The sequence below is a fragment of the Plectropomus leopardus genome, chromosome 2 (genome assembly GCF_008729295.1).
Source record: "Plectropomus leopardus isolate mb chromosome 2, YSFRI_Pleo_2.0, whole genome shotgun sequence".
Lineage (NCBI taxonomy): Eukaryota > Metazoa > Chordata > Actinopteri > Perciformes > Serranidae > Plectropomus > Plectropomus leopardus.
In genome coordinates, this window is record NC_056464.1 from 38,945,207 (window position 1) to 38,960,160 (window position 14,954).

The following is a 14,954-nucleotide window of genomic DNA, read 5'->3' on the forward strand; positions in this document are numbered from 1 at the left end:
GACATTTTAAGCCAAAATATACTTTATTTCCCAAACCACAGCCAAGTGGTTTTGTGCCTAAACCTAAGCACATGTTAACTAAAGCACTTTTAAAACATGAAGTTTCATCGTATCCACTTCATAATAATGTGCAAATGTAACGTCCAGTGCAAACATTTTTTTGTGGCCACTGAAAAATTACAAGCAGAAACACAATGAACCAGATACACACACACTCACACACTCTCTCTCTCTCTCACACACACACACACACACACACACACACACACACAGAGTCTATGCCATGGTAACTACATCTCACCAGCTGCAGAGCTCATAAAACCAGCTGATAAATTCACCAGCCTGGTTTCCAGCCTTCGTGAGCCAACAAACACACTGAAATTACTGCTTATCACCGTTTGAGCCGCCAAAGAAAAACTTTTCATCATCTGTCTCGTCTTCCCACTCCCTCCCTTCTGTCCTCCCACTCTGCTCACATCTACATTAAACAGGCTGCCTCTGACATCTTTTGGCATGTGAATGTGAGTGTGAGTGTGTGTGAGTGTATGTGTGTGTGTGTGTGTGTGTGTGTGTGTGTGTGTGAATGTGAGTGTGAGTGTGTGTGTGTGTGTGTGTGTGTGTGTGTGTGTGTGTGTGTGCATTTTTCCCTCTAAGAATTAGTTTTAAACATTGCAGAAAGTGGACTTTGTTTCTAACTTCTGGTCAGAAGTATTTCAAGTCCAACAATCTGTATTGACTTAAAACTTCAGGGTGTTTTTTTCCACATTTATTTAAAAACTTTATGACTCATCGTAGGTGTAAAGCAAGTCAAGTCTACTTCACCATTGTGCTGGTCCTGTACTAACAGTGTGTGTGTTGGTAAGGGTATGTTGTCAGTAGGAACTGGCTCCCTCACGATGCAGCAGGCGCTACAAGAGCTGTTAGTTTTAAATCCACAATTCCTCTGTGAAATCGTGGACTATCAGCTCCCAGAAATCCCTCATATGTGGCCGCTCCCACGTATAAAGGGCTCATCTTTCCATTATGGCTCCATAACACGCCTACGTGGCCTTGGATTGGAGATAATGTCGGCTAGTGCGGTGGCTGCAATAGAAATAAAGCTGCTAATGTTTTGAACATCCATCACCATGGTTACTGGGATGTTATCACCAGAGGAGAAGTCACACAACATCACTCACTGGAAACGCAGTCGTCATGTTTTATCGACATTTCAAAAATATCACTTAAGTTTTGCACAAATCTGTAATGGACACCTTTCTAGCCAAGAGCTCATGCTCTGCAGCAAATCTGGGGACCAAAAAGTCCCCAAAAGTACGCTTCACAGAAAAAGAAAGACTGCTTGACAGGAAGCTATCTCAGCCGACTGACTGTTTCTAACTGATGATTCGAATCTCCGACTTTCAAGCAAACGTGTTCCAGGAGAAACCCAAAATACAAAATGTATGCACCTCAAAATGAGCACAAATGGTCCCATTTAGGAGCGTGGACAATTCATTCTGTCCAGGTCACTGCCAAGATGCAGAAGGCAGGAGCATGAGTAATGCGCTCCAAATGTTTGGCTGACCCTGCGATCGCTGCAGAGATGAAGACATGAAAATCTGTGGATGAGAGAAAGCGGGCAGCGAGCGAGAGCTACGGAGAATGACAACGAGACAAACAGAGACACAAACAGAGAAAAGAGCCTTTGTGCTCGTCGACGTGTTGAGTCATGAGTCAGACCTGATCCAGCAATGACCACAAGCTCTGGCTGCCACTCAGACAGCGATAAACCGCTAAAGGACCCCTCTCTGTGGACCAGAGGCAGGGGGGACTTTCACGGTGCCTGTTTGAATTGACCGTGTGCCCTGAACGTAAACACACGCAGACATTATCATTATCCCCCTGCTGCTGCTGCTGCTGCTGCTGCTGCTGCTGCTGCTGGAGCTGCTGCTGCTGCTGCTGCTGGAGCTGACAGCCTGCAGGGATTCTGACACACACGGCAGATTAGGGACCGGTGTGTTTATCTGCAGCCGCCTATTAGCAGGCGTTACGGTGCACCTTCTCCAGGTGTTTGCAGCCGAGTGTTTTACGACAGGGCAGGACTGGAATGTCCCTCCGTAACACGCCCGTCATCCACATTATAATCATTTTACAAACACACAAAGGACAGGAATTTACAGAGCTGCTGCATCACAGGCGAGCGATTAGAGGGAGCAGAAACAACACTAACTCACCACTGACTGAGGGTCTTAAAGCAGATTTGTGCCGTCATGTCATGCTCAAAGTGAAAAACTTTGAACACAAACTAATAAGAGCAGGTTCAAATATATGGTGTTCTGGAAAATATATGTTCTCCTCATCTTGTCACCTCCAAAAAGTCCTGCAAATTAAGCCTCTGAAACCTGAACAAACTGGCTCCACTTTTTTTCAAAACATGGGAGGGCAAGGGGCAATTTAACAATAAATGGCCCAAAAATTTGCAAAAAAATATATGTAAAAAACAAACAAACCTGAAAATAAGCAACAAAAAAAGTTTTTTTTAAAAATCTGAGAAAATAACCACAGGAAAGTTGTAATTATATGTCTGATTTTCTGGACATTTTTCCTGTAATATTCAAATCATTTCGTTTTTTGCAGTTTGCAGAAAATTTCTTGTCAAGCTGCTCATTATGTTCTGTGTTTGTGTTCAGGATGTTTTTGACTGAAATCAAATCAATTTTCTAAGGTTGCACAGGTTTAAATTCTAGTAAAAAGACATCTGAATGCAGCACAAGAAAACTGATGTCTATGAAAGGGTTAAACAATTAAAAACCTCTAGAACAACATGAGTGTTTTTTGACCTGATGCTGCTAAGGTTTGGTGAGGTTCAGGCTGTAGTCATGGTTAAAAGAAACCACCGTGGACTGTTGGTAGGAAATAGGAGGAACAACATGGTTTCTGGTGTCACGCCTGGTGGTTTTGTGTCTGGAGTTCAGTTGACACATCCATCCATCTCCGCCTCCTTAAATGTTGTGGCTCAACATCAACATCACAATACGCTGTAACAGCAGCAGCACCATAATGACTGCTGCAGCTGGAGGGTGCTGTCAGCTGAACATAAACATATGCTGCCTTTTTTCCATATGCTGAAACAACTGATGCTGTCTGTTTTATTCTCTGGCTTAAGCAGGATTTATATTATGCGGTGAATCAATGCTGCACCGACAGTGGAGGCTCTGTAAAAACCCTACGCCAAAGCCCAATGTGCGCCTCTCCAGAAATGTAGCCTCATGTCACAACAACGCAGAGTCCCTGTTTGTTTTCATAAGATGAAAAGTATTTCCTGTAGTGCAAATGAAGCTTTTGTTTGCTCTTATTTTAGAGAAAAGAAAATATTAACTGCTACGACAAAAAGCCCCCTCAAAAGAGCATTTAAAATCTCACAGGATTATGCTAATAACGTTAGCATGTTGGATTTGTGGGTGAAATGTGTCCAGCAAAAAGTCGGCGGTTCTGTTTGTGAATCTTGTGAGTTATAATGAAGACAATTTGTGAACTTGATTTTAAATTGATGCTATTAAACCATGTTTAACCCTTCAAAACCAGAGCAAATTGGCTTAATTTCTTTCAAAACACTTACAAGAAAATTAACTGAAATTTACCAACCAAAAAAGGTTTAAAAAAAGTATAAGAAACAAAGAAATATATATATAAAATATATAGATCGAATAGTTATTATTATTATTATTATTATATTGATGTTGTTATTAGTGTAATTATAGTTTTCTGAATATTTTCCCATATTTTATTTTTTATTGTTATTAACATTTAATAATTTCTCTCTTTTTCAAAACTAACTTTCAGGTCTTTTTCTTGACACCTTTTCCTGATTTCTTGCAGTTTGTGGGAAATCTCTTAATAAGTTGCTCATTGCATTTTTACTCATGTTTTTCAAGAGAAATCAAACCAATTTGCTTTCAAAGCTTTAAACAATGAAAAAAGCCTTTGAGTGCATCACAAGAAAGCTGATGTCAGGTGGGTCTCTAGTGCTGTTTCTTTTAAAGCTCACTCTAACCCAAACAAACAGACAAAATGCACACTCTGAACTCAAAGATCAAACTTCACATGAACTCGTGGAGCCGCCACACATTAAAAAGCTGTTAAAACAATGATAATTGGTAAACTTGATGTCTAATAAAACTAAACTTTTAAGCCACATTTGCTCCATTTTTGACCTTGATATCAGCATCAGTCTGTTCCTTTGCCACATCACTACATTCGAGAAAATCAGCCATAAAGCGGGAATAATTCTGTGTCCATAAACTCAGATGCTCCCATGTTACCATAAATAACCTCTACTGCATTTCTGTCTGCCTCCCTTCCAGCTCACCCACCAGTTTGATCCAGCTCCAGAGTCCAGCTGTGAGCGACCCGTCTGTTAGATCGGTATCATCAGGATGAAGATGAGACAGCCCGGAGCTCTGTGTGGCTTCATTCTGCTCGCCCTGGCCGTCCTCGCCACCGCCAGGCCGAAAGCAGGTCAGTGTGCAGATACTGTGAGGGAAAACGAGAAAAAACAGTCAGACAAAAGAAAGACTGTTTTTATTAACTTCCTCTGAGGTGGAGGACACGTGTCTCCTAAAATGGAAGTGATAAAACTGTCACAAGACAAATGACAACAAAATCACAAAATTTTGGAGAAGGGTCTAGCTGCAGAGCTCCATGCTGAGGCCCACCTCCTCCATCAGACCCTTTTCTGTCCTGAGCTCGGGGAAGGGAGTCTGAAAATGTGTCTTCCTGCCAGAGACGACAACAGGATATGACAGCATGCAGGCTCTCCACCAATAACATAATATTCTGACATAACTGTAGCTTGTAAAGTTAGTTATTGTAACATTAAGCAGCAAATAATATAAAATTAAATGCATGACTTTGCTGACATTCCCAGCTTGCACCGTACATCAATAAGACGGCAGAAAGACGTTTGACTCTTTCGTTGGACAGACATGAAATTCTGGTTGGAACAAAAAAAAAAAAATCAAGCAGACAATATTTTCAATGTCTAACGATGCTAGAAATTAAGTTGTGTGGATGTTGATATTATGATGTTTTGCAGACGCAGAATATTTTCCTATGTATCTCCTGACTGACTCGGTCTTCTGCGTCAAGTTGACGTTGGCATGAGACTTTTGGAAGAATTTCAATTTTAGTTACTTTACAAAACAACATAAAACAAACAACATATCAACATCATCTTTTGTCAGTATCCAACACCAAACTGACGATAGCATTAGACGACCAAGTATCAACACCTACAGATGTTTACAGCCTGGTGCAAAAAAACAAAAAAAAATTTCAGCATTCATGACAGCTATATATATTATATATATATATATATATATATATTATACATATATAGCCTCAACGTGAAACCACATGTAATAAATCAGCTTATAACAGACCTACAGCAGCGTGGTGGTGATACAATGCATTAAACATGCCGTCAGTAAGCTACTTTATTCATTATCAATAAGCAAGATAAAACAAAACACTGTGCATTTTAATGTTGTGGCATGTAAACGTTATTCATTGATAAGGAAAACTGATAACTGGATTTTCCGCAGTGGGTCTCAGGACTGGAGGTGGGCCCGAGCCTGGAGCTCTACAGCAGGAATATTGAGATTATATAGAATTTTTATTTATTTATTATTTATTTTATTTTGTTTGTCATTTTTAGAAATACTTAGCAACAAAACAGACAAAATCATTTTAAAAGCAACTTTCTTGGGTGCAGATGTCTTATAAAACATCAGCGTACATCACAACAAGTTTTCAGAAACTTAACTTACAAGTTGATAAATGGACCGCTGAGCAGGACTCTTCTCACGAGTGCACGAATCATGACTTTTCATAAAGGTCCTGATGTTTTGGGACATATATCAGACTAGTTTACGTTGTATCTGCAGCTGAAGGCTGACGTGATATATATGTCCAGACAAGGAGCCTGACATATTTAGAAGATGTTAAAAATCGGCCATTGTTCGTGTCTGAAACTGAAGAAAACAATCCCTCATGTCTGCTTTTACTGAGTCTCTTCCACTGTGACTCTCAGCTGAAGCCTTTGTGACAAATTTCCTGGATCTGCATTAATCAAACAATTCCTCCCCGACTCGTAAAGCCACACCGCGAACACAGACTCGCCTCATACCTCATCCATGACTGCTTTGTTTTTGAACTGAGATGATGTTACAACGGGAGTGTGTTCACTTCGATGTTGAAAAGTTAAAGACAAAAGCAGGTGCCTGAGTCATGGAGGAGCGAGTTCAGGTGGTAAATAATGTGAAAGTTACACCGGTGAGCAAAGGTCTGAACCGCTGCTTTATTCCGGAAAAATGTAAAACTGAAAACCACACACACACACACACACACACACACACACACACACACACACACACACACACACACACACACACACACACACACACACACACACACACACACACACACCTCAGAAAACAGTGACTCTCAGGCATATAGTGTTGCATGTTAAGTTGTAGACTCGTTGTTCACAAATGAAAGCTGTCACACATTCATTATAAAGACACTTCAGCTGGTGTCTGGTGGATAAATACTCGACTCTGATCGTATTCAGGGTGTCCGTTGAATATCAATGATGGAAATCTGTAAAGTCAGCTAGTGCAAAATGCTGCTGCTCGAATTTTACCTGGAACAGCTCGTAGGACACACATCACTCCAATTCTCGCCTCTATCCGTTGGCTGCCTGTTAATTTTAGAATTGAGTTTAAGATTATTTCAATGACTCTTAAGGCCCAACATGGTTTAACCCTGAGCTATATATCTGAACTTTTGACCTTATATGTTCTTGGTCACAACCTAAGATCCTCTCGTCTACCCTCATCAGTCCTCCCAAGGTCACGAATAGAGTGCGCCAACCCTTCCTTTTATCTAAGCTCCTAACGTGTTTTTATTTATTGTATTTGTATTTTTCTTTGTATATTCTTATGCATTTTGTGAAGCACTCTGTAACTTTGTTTAGATAAGTGCTACACAAAAGCCTATAATTATCACTATTATTATTATTATTATATAAATAGTTCCGGTGAAATGCAAGGAAACTGTAAGAGAAGGAATGGATATGACTAGCAAGCGGGTTACCATGACAGATTTGCACAAAATTTAAGTGATATTTTCGAAATGTCAATAAAACACAATTGTGAGCTGACTGTGTTTCCACTGAGTGATGTTTTGCGACTTCTCCTCTGGCGATAACATCCCAGTAACCATGGCGATGGATGTTTAAAACATCAGCAGCTTTATTTCTATTGCAGCCACCGCACTCAGCGTCATTATTTCCCATCAAAGGCCACGTAGGCGTGTTATGGAGCCATGATGGAAAGGAGAGCCTTTATACGTGGGAGCGGCCACGTATGAGGTTTTTCTGGGAGATGTAGTCCACGATTTCACGGAGGAATTGTAGCTCCTGTTGCATCATGAGTTCCTAATGACAAGCACATAGCTACAGCATCATGTGACCTAGAAAAGCCAAAAAAAAAGAGTGTTTCCATCGCAGTTTGGGAAATATGGATTTTTGCCTGATATACCACCTCATGCAAGTGCAGAAACTATTGCTGCAATAAACAGGAGTTTTTTGTAAATTGATGTGTTGCATGTTTTTATTCCTTCTCTCAGGTGCTGAGCAGAAATGTAAGTCTGGTCCGGTGGATCTGGTCTTCCTCATCGACAGCTCCCGCAGCGTCAGGCCACACGAGTTTGAGACCATGAGGAAGTTCATGATCGACATCCTGAACACCCTGGACATCGGACTCAACGCCACCAGAGTGGGAGTGGTTCAGTACTCCAGCCAGGTACCGCAGACGCAGTGCACCCTCATCTACATCTACATCCACATCCATGTTGTTTTCTTTATGTATTCTTTAAAAATGTTGTTCAGTGAAGTTTGATGATGAAGGTGAGGATGATACTTCATTTTATTTGCCTGCAGGTCCGCAGTGAGTTTTCTCTGAAGTCGCACGCCAAGCTTGACGCCATGGTGAAAGGCATCAATCAGATCATCCCCCTCGCCCAGGGGACCATGACCGGACTCGCCATCAGATATGTGATGAACGCAGCTTTCACCGCCGAGGAAGGAGACAGGCCAAAGGTAGTGAAATACAAGATGCCTGTTTTTAATCCAAAGTTTTAGTGCATTTCCTTTTTTTTATGTTTTTAGTTCAGACTGCAGCTGACCACAAACTCACTGCCAGAAATTTGATGAAATATATTTGTTTGGTGAAGTAACTTAGATAAAATGCTTATTTCAGATCTGTCAACATCTTCATGGATATAAAACAAAAAATAATGTATCATTTGTCTTTGTTTTAGTTTTGTGAGCTAATACAAGAATACATTACTTTAAATACTTTTAAATATAAAATGAAGAAATAAAAATTCGAAGCCTCCATTTATCGCTAATAGTTCTCACTAAAGCTCCGATGTCCAAAAAACTGCGACCGACATCATCGAACTAATTCACAGCGTTTAAAAAAAAAAGCTTTTTTTTATATTGTTTATATTCTTGTGAAAGTTAATGCACACGTTTGAGAGCTTGGTCCTGTCTCTCCGTGAGTTTAACACCACACCACATCCCTTCGTTACCTGAGCTCTGGTCCTGTTGTGTCCCTCAGGTCCCAAATGTGGCCGTGATCGTGACGGACGGGCGTCCTCAGGACCGAGTGGCGGAGGTTGCAGCTGAGGCCAGAGAGAAAGGCATCGAGATCTACGCTGTGGGCGTGGCCAGAGCCGATATGGCGTCACTGAGGGCGATGGCGTCCCCACCCTTTGAAGACCACGTCTTCCTGGTGGAGTCCTTTGACCTCATTCACCAGTTTGGACTACAGTTCCAGGACAAGCTCTGTGGTAAGACTGGAACAAAACTCACCGTCAGTAAAAATCCAAAGTACACAATAACATATCATTATCATAGCTGCCAAAACCATTTTTCAATCCAAGACGATCTTTAAAGACGACTGGTTGACTGTGAGACAAACATGTCCTCCACATCAAAGAACAAATGAGGTTTTACTTTGACTTAGTTTGGATAAGTTGCATATTTTTATATTTTTTTATTATATTAAATCTTGTCAGAAAGCAGAGTTTTACGTGAGTACAAAATGTGAGACGAGCAAAAGATTGCACAAAATTATTAATTTTACTGGAACATGAAAACAGTTCTCACTCTGCTAAGACAACAACAATTACAAATAAACACAAACTTCATAAATTCAAACAAACACCTGCCCTATGAGGGAGTAATCTGGCTCAAGTCTTCCTTATTGATTTGACATGATCATATTTTTGTAAAATCCAAAGTCTGAAACCAGTAAAGACCTTAATGCCTCTAATGGATTAATTTTATTTGAAGTCACCTCAACATAAAACAACATAAAATGCCTGCAGCCAAGTCTCTGGAATTTAAATTTTGTTCCACTACCTTCACCTGGGGAAACACCAGATTCAGTACAAACACATTGAATGTCTCGCCCAAAACAAAAAATAATAAAAAAATCACTGTGCCCATCTAACCCCACAGAACCTAATACTTTTTCATAACAGCCTCCATAAATCCTTTAAGTGCAAAATATTTCCCCCTGCTGCTGAAGACAGACAGGTCAAGTTGAAGACAAAAAACAACAACACCTGATGTTTGTAGCTCAGAGGTGGATGGATGGAAGGTGGCTCAGGGATTAAAATGCTCATCTCTGCAGACACACAGGTTCAATCACACCTGCAGAGAAAATAAATATTTTTTTTCACAATTAGTGTAAAAGCAATCAAAGACATAATTTTACTGCTGTCACCAGGACTTGAAAATCACAATTATCACAATGGCAAAGGTTGATGTTGGTAAATCCCCTGAAACAAATCAAATCTGATTAAGTAATTCTATCGATCATTAAAAGGAAACTTTTTTTTATCACATCAAAGTGTCTTTACAGAAGTTAGGCAAACTGCTGCACATATAAAAAGTAGCATAAAATCTGATAAATGTCCTAAAGGATGTCACACATGTCCATGCTGGAGTGGGCTGTCAAACATGTCTGTGCTGGAGCGGGCTTTTGGACATGTCCGCACTGGAGCGGGTTGTGGGAAATGTCCGTGCAGTGGTGCAGGCTATTGGACATGTACGCGCTGAATCAGCCTGTCGGACATGTCCGCGCTGTAATGGGCTGTCGGACATGTCCGTGCACTGGAACAGGCTGTCGGACATGTCTGCGCTGGAGCGGGCTGTTGGACATGTCCACGCTTGCGTTGTAATTTTATTATCTGAAAATCTTTGAAAAACAAACCAAACTTCAGGGACAGTTGTAGTACTGATGGTGGCCCTGCAGCTGATACGTAGGTGTTTCGGCTGTTGAAGTGGACCTCCTCTCTGCTGCAGGTGTGGATCTGTGTCTGGAGTCGGATCACGGCTGTGAGCACATCTGTGAGAGCTCCCCGGGCTCCTTCCACTGCCTCTGTCTGCCTGGATACACTCTGAACGATGACGGCAAGACGTGTGCAGGTAACAAAAAAAAAATACCCCACACAATAATAAAACTGCATTAACATTTCATTGGAAATTTTTTTTTTTTACATTAGTGGAGCAATTTGCTCAAACCAAAAACCGACACTGTAGGTATGCTAAATTAGCTCATAGCTGCTCCTATTTGAAGTGCACACATGGATGTAAAGACAACTATCACTGAAGAAAACTTAATGTAATGATTCTCAAACAAGTTTTGCAGTTATCAGTAGAATCTAAAAACATGTCGTTTGCCTCAAACTGTGGCTGTAAGGTGATGAGTTTATTACTTTAATTTCCTGAATAAGCTGCGTGTCTCAGCCACTGCTGACTGTGTCAGTAAACCAAACTTTAATCATTAACTTCCTGTTTTCACCAGCGTGTGCTCTCACCTCACACAGTATCACTGCCTCACGTCTCCTTCTGTGTGAAAACCTCAGATCAAAACTATTTAAAAAGCTGTATATGAATTCAGTTAAAGGTGCACATGAAGCAGCAGAGAAAAAAATTCACTATTAACACCAATATAAATGTAATTTAAAAGTAAACTTACTCTGAATGTAAAGACATAAGTGCCTATAAACTCATCCCGTACTTAAAATGCTCGCATGCAAAAGGTGAAATTATTTATCAGTCCACACGTAATGATAATGCAGTACCTTTATGTATTGCCTTTGTGTCTGTATTTGTGTTTCAGCCATCGATCTGTGTGCGGAGGGGAAACACGACTGTGAGCAGATCTGCGTCAGCTCTCCCGGCTCATTCACCTGCGACTGCAACAAAGGATACAAACTGAACGACGACAAGAAGACCTGCTCAAGTTAGTCCCACAAACACACACAAACACATGCCGAAAACACACCAACAAACTGCATCTGAGCACACACACATTATGTCATTTTACACAACAAACACACACATAAATACCTGCTCATAGCTCCTGGCTTCACATTAAGAAGTGTGTTCGACTTGAATTCATGTTCATTCGTACTGAAATGGATTCTGAGCTTCACAAGCTGCTGACTCATGATTTCTCTGCTGATTCATGAAGCTGAGTTTGGGATTGCACCATGTTCCTCCTGTCAAAAATCCCTGTTTTACAAGAACAGCATTTATAACTCACTCTAATTCTGAAATCTTAAAGATGTGACCTCAACACAACCATGACTTTCATTTGTGATGTGGGGCTTTGAAAGAGAATGAATTAAGCTGCTTTAACAGCAAGTATCAACTTTAAGGGATGGTTTAGGTATTTGTGAAGTGGGGTTGTGAGAGGTACTTATCCAGAGTCAGTGCTTTTCCTACAGATGCAGATACAGATGTCAGTCTGTCAGTCTGCACGCCCCCAGTTTGGAGAAGTAAGCAGGACTACCGTTGTTGCAATAAATGGCAGATTTACGTAGAACAGAGGAAGTTCTGCACACTTCACAGTGCATTTTATGCACAATTTAAAGGTCACTTTTGTGTGTGTTTTTTTAATGTGCCTTACATTTTCTGAATTTATTTTCAGGTAATTTCTTTTGTAATTTTAACTTTTTCCTTGACAAATTTGGGGTAATTGCCTTTTTCCCATGTTTTTGAACAAAATCAGGCAAATATGCTGAGGTTTCAAAGGGTTAATGGAGTCTGATGGCTAATGCGAGAGCAAAGATGGGGAACTGAAGCTGTTGGCGGCCCCCCTGCTACAAATTCCTGCCTGTTTATCCAAACTGGGGGCGTGCACACTCTCATATACTGTATGTGATACACTCACTATGGCTAAGTCCCTCACACAAGCCCACTTTAAAATATCAGAATCATCCCTTTAACTCCTGACGTACTATTTCGTGGCGTGTTTAAGGTAAGGTTTTTTGTGAGACAAAGGGAACATGGATGCAATCCCACGCGTGTCGCTGCTGTTCGCTCTGCTGCTTATTGCCTCGCTGCTTTCCTCCCCTCAGTGATCGACTACTGTTCGTTTGGGAACCACAGTTGTGATCACGAGTGTGTGAGTGTGCTCAATGGCTATCACTGCCGCTGTAACGACGGCTACAGGCTGCAGGACGACGGCAAGACCTGCCAGGGTAAGTACGGGAGACGAAACTCACCGTCACTGTCAGGGTACATATACATTTTTACTAACAAATTTCCAAGATTATCCATGACTTTGAGGCAAGTTTAAAAGATCTGAAACGATCATCTATATTCTTTATCAGTTCTTTTTCATAACAGTTTGACAGATTTTTAAAAATATATATTTTTAAAAAAATTAATTAATTCATAACAGAATTAAAATTGAATATTTAAATATAACTTAAGGACTGCTTGTTATTTATGAGAGGGGAGGGGGTGGTGCAAAAAAGGGGGAAATAATTTCTAAGCACTGGGGCAGAACTTATGTTTTTTACATTGGCTGAGAGGAGGGGCATACCACTTCAAATGGCAAAATGATTTTTTTTTTTTTACTGCTGATTTTAAAGAAAGCATTTTAGCTTTTTTTTTTAAATTTTGGGCAATTTTTAAAGAAAAAATACTGATGACTTTTGAAAGAAAAAAAATCTGTGACTTATTTTTATTTCAAAATTTTTGATTTTTTTTTTTTCTTTTCAAGTTTTTGGCTTTTTTTAATTTCAAAATATTTTGAGATTTTTAAAGAATACATGGCTTCCAAACCTGCACGTTTTCTTTAAAAATTACCACAAATGTCAGCATTCATCACAACCAGAAACTGTAAAAACGGAAATTATAACTGGATTTTCAAATTTCCAACAGTCCGTGATGACTTTACCAAAACCTTCGGGATATATTTAGTTTTCCATGATTTTTCAAGTCCTGGAAATTGCTATTTGCAAATTCCATGACTTTTCCTGGTTTTTCATGACCGTGTGACCCCTGATTGACGGCAAAAATAAAAACATGTCTGCGGCTGTGATGGAGGTGAGGATCAGATTTTATGTCGGTGAAACCTGCCTGATGGAGCCGCTCACACACATGCATGATTTCTGCAGGATCACTTAACCCTTTCCAAACTGAAATATGGCATTACCCGCTAATTTTAACAGGGGATGTGTGTAAAAAAAATGCAAAAAAACACACACACACACACACACACACACTTTAATTTAATGTGTGTGTGTGTGTTATTTAGCCATTGACCTGTGTGCCGAGGGGAAACATGACTGTGAACAAATCTGCGTCAGCGCGCCCGGCGTCTTCACCTGCGACTGCAACAAAGGATACATACTCAATGAAGACAAGAAGACCTGTGCACGTTAGTCAGGCGCTCGCGCACACACACGCACACACACGCACACACAAACACATACATTAACAATGAAAGGAAATGGCTGCTGGTGCATCTGTCCTGCAGTAGGAGTGTGTTTTTACATTTTGTCAATCAATTAGTAAAGTCAGTAAAAATACAAAACTATTTTTGTGCCAAACTTTTTAACCCTTTGAAACATGTGAAATTTGACTTGATTTCTTCCAAAAACATGGGAATGAGCAATGAGCAACTTGAGAATAATTTACCCAAAACATAGCAAAAAGTTACAAGAAAAATTAACTTAAAATTAGCAAGAAAAGTAAAAGCCAACAATAAACAAGGAAGTTACCAGATTTTTTTTTAATTTAAAATTCATGCATTCATATATTCTGTAGCATAATTTAAAATTTTAAAAAAGGCATGAATTTTGATTTCTAGACATTTTTCCTATTATTGTATATATATATAATTTTCTCTCTCAGTTTCTCCTTTGAAAATGACTTTAAACTTGTTTACTCTCCAAGTTTTGCCAGTTTCTTGCATGTTGCCTTTTGTTCATATTTTTGAAGGGATTCAAATAAACTCAGGTTTTAAAAGTTAAAATGCTTGTAAAAGGCATCTGATTGCAGAACAAGAAACTGGTGCTGATCTAGGTTTTAAAGGGTTAAATGTGAACAGTGTACTGCCTCTGTTTCATGATGTAAATTAAATCTTTTTAAGTCTGTTTTTCAGGGTAAATAAGCAGTTGAAAACATCACTTTGGAGTCAGGGACTACTTCGTTTAATCTTAAAAAATAATGAAAAGATGGTCCAGTTTTATCATATTTCTTTCGTGTAGCTGCAGCACAAAACTCAATGTGATCAGTAGTATTTTTCTTCTTGTTCTTTCTGATAAATACACAATTCTGTGGCTAAACTTGCACACGAAGAGAACCACAAACACACAGAAAAATGTTCAATCATAGCATTAATGACGAACTGGAAATAACTCTGTGTGTGTGTGTGTGTGTGTGTGTGTGTGTGTGTGTGTGTGTGTGTTTCAGCCATTGACCTGTGTGCTGAGGGAAAGCACGACTGTGAGCAGATCTGTGTCAGTGCGCCCGGCGTCTTCACCTGCGACTGCAACAAAGGATTCAAGCTCAACAAAGACAAGAAGACCTGCACGAGTCA

At 40.0% G+C, this 14,954-nt stretch overlaps 1 protein-coding gene across 3 annotated transcripts in view; it reads left to right on the forward strand.

Annotated features, from left to right (window-relative positions):
* Window positions 1-14,954, forward strand: part of matn4 (matrilin 4) — a 36,977-nt gene that overhangs the window by 13,978 nt on the left and 8,045 nt on the right. Inside the window, exons 2-10 of one of the 3 annotated variants that reach the window (XM_042510600.1) lie at window positions 4,344-4,497; window positions 7,669-7,844; window positions 7,982-8,140; window positions 8,664-8,895; window positions 10,418-10,540; window positions 11,238-11,360; window positions 12,481-12,603; window positions 13,668-13,790; window positions 14,828-14,950. In XM_042510600.1, the coding sequence (XP_042366534.1) occupies window positions 4,416-4,497; window positions 7,669-7,844; window positions 7,982-8,140; window positions 8,664-8,895; window positions 10,418-10,540; window positions 11,238-11,360; window positions 12,481-12,603; window positions 13,668-13,790; window positions 14,828-14,950 (1,264 nt within the window). In that variant the 5' untranslated portion in view covers window positions 4,344-4,415. The remainder of the gene's footprint in view (window positions 1-4,343; window positions 4,498-7,668; window positions 7,845-7,981; window positions 8,141-8,663; window positions 8,896-10,417; window positions 10,541-11,237; window positions 11,361-12,480; window positions 12,604-13,667; window positions 13,791-14,827; window positions 14,951-14,954) is intronic. The other 2 variants (XM_042510607.1, XM_042510615.1) reach the window with 2 other exon arrangements.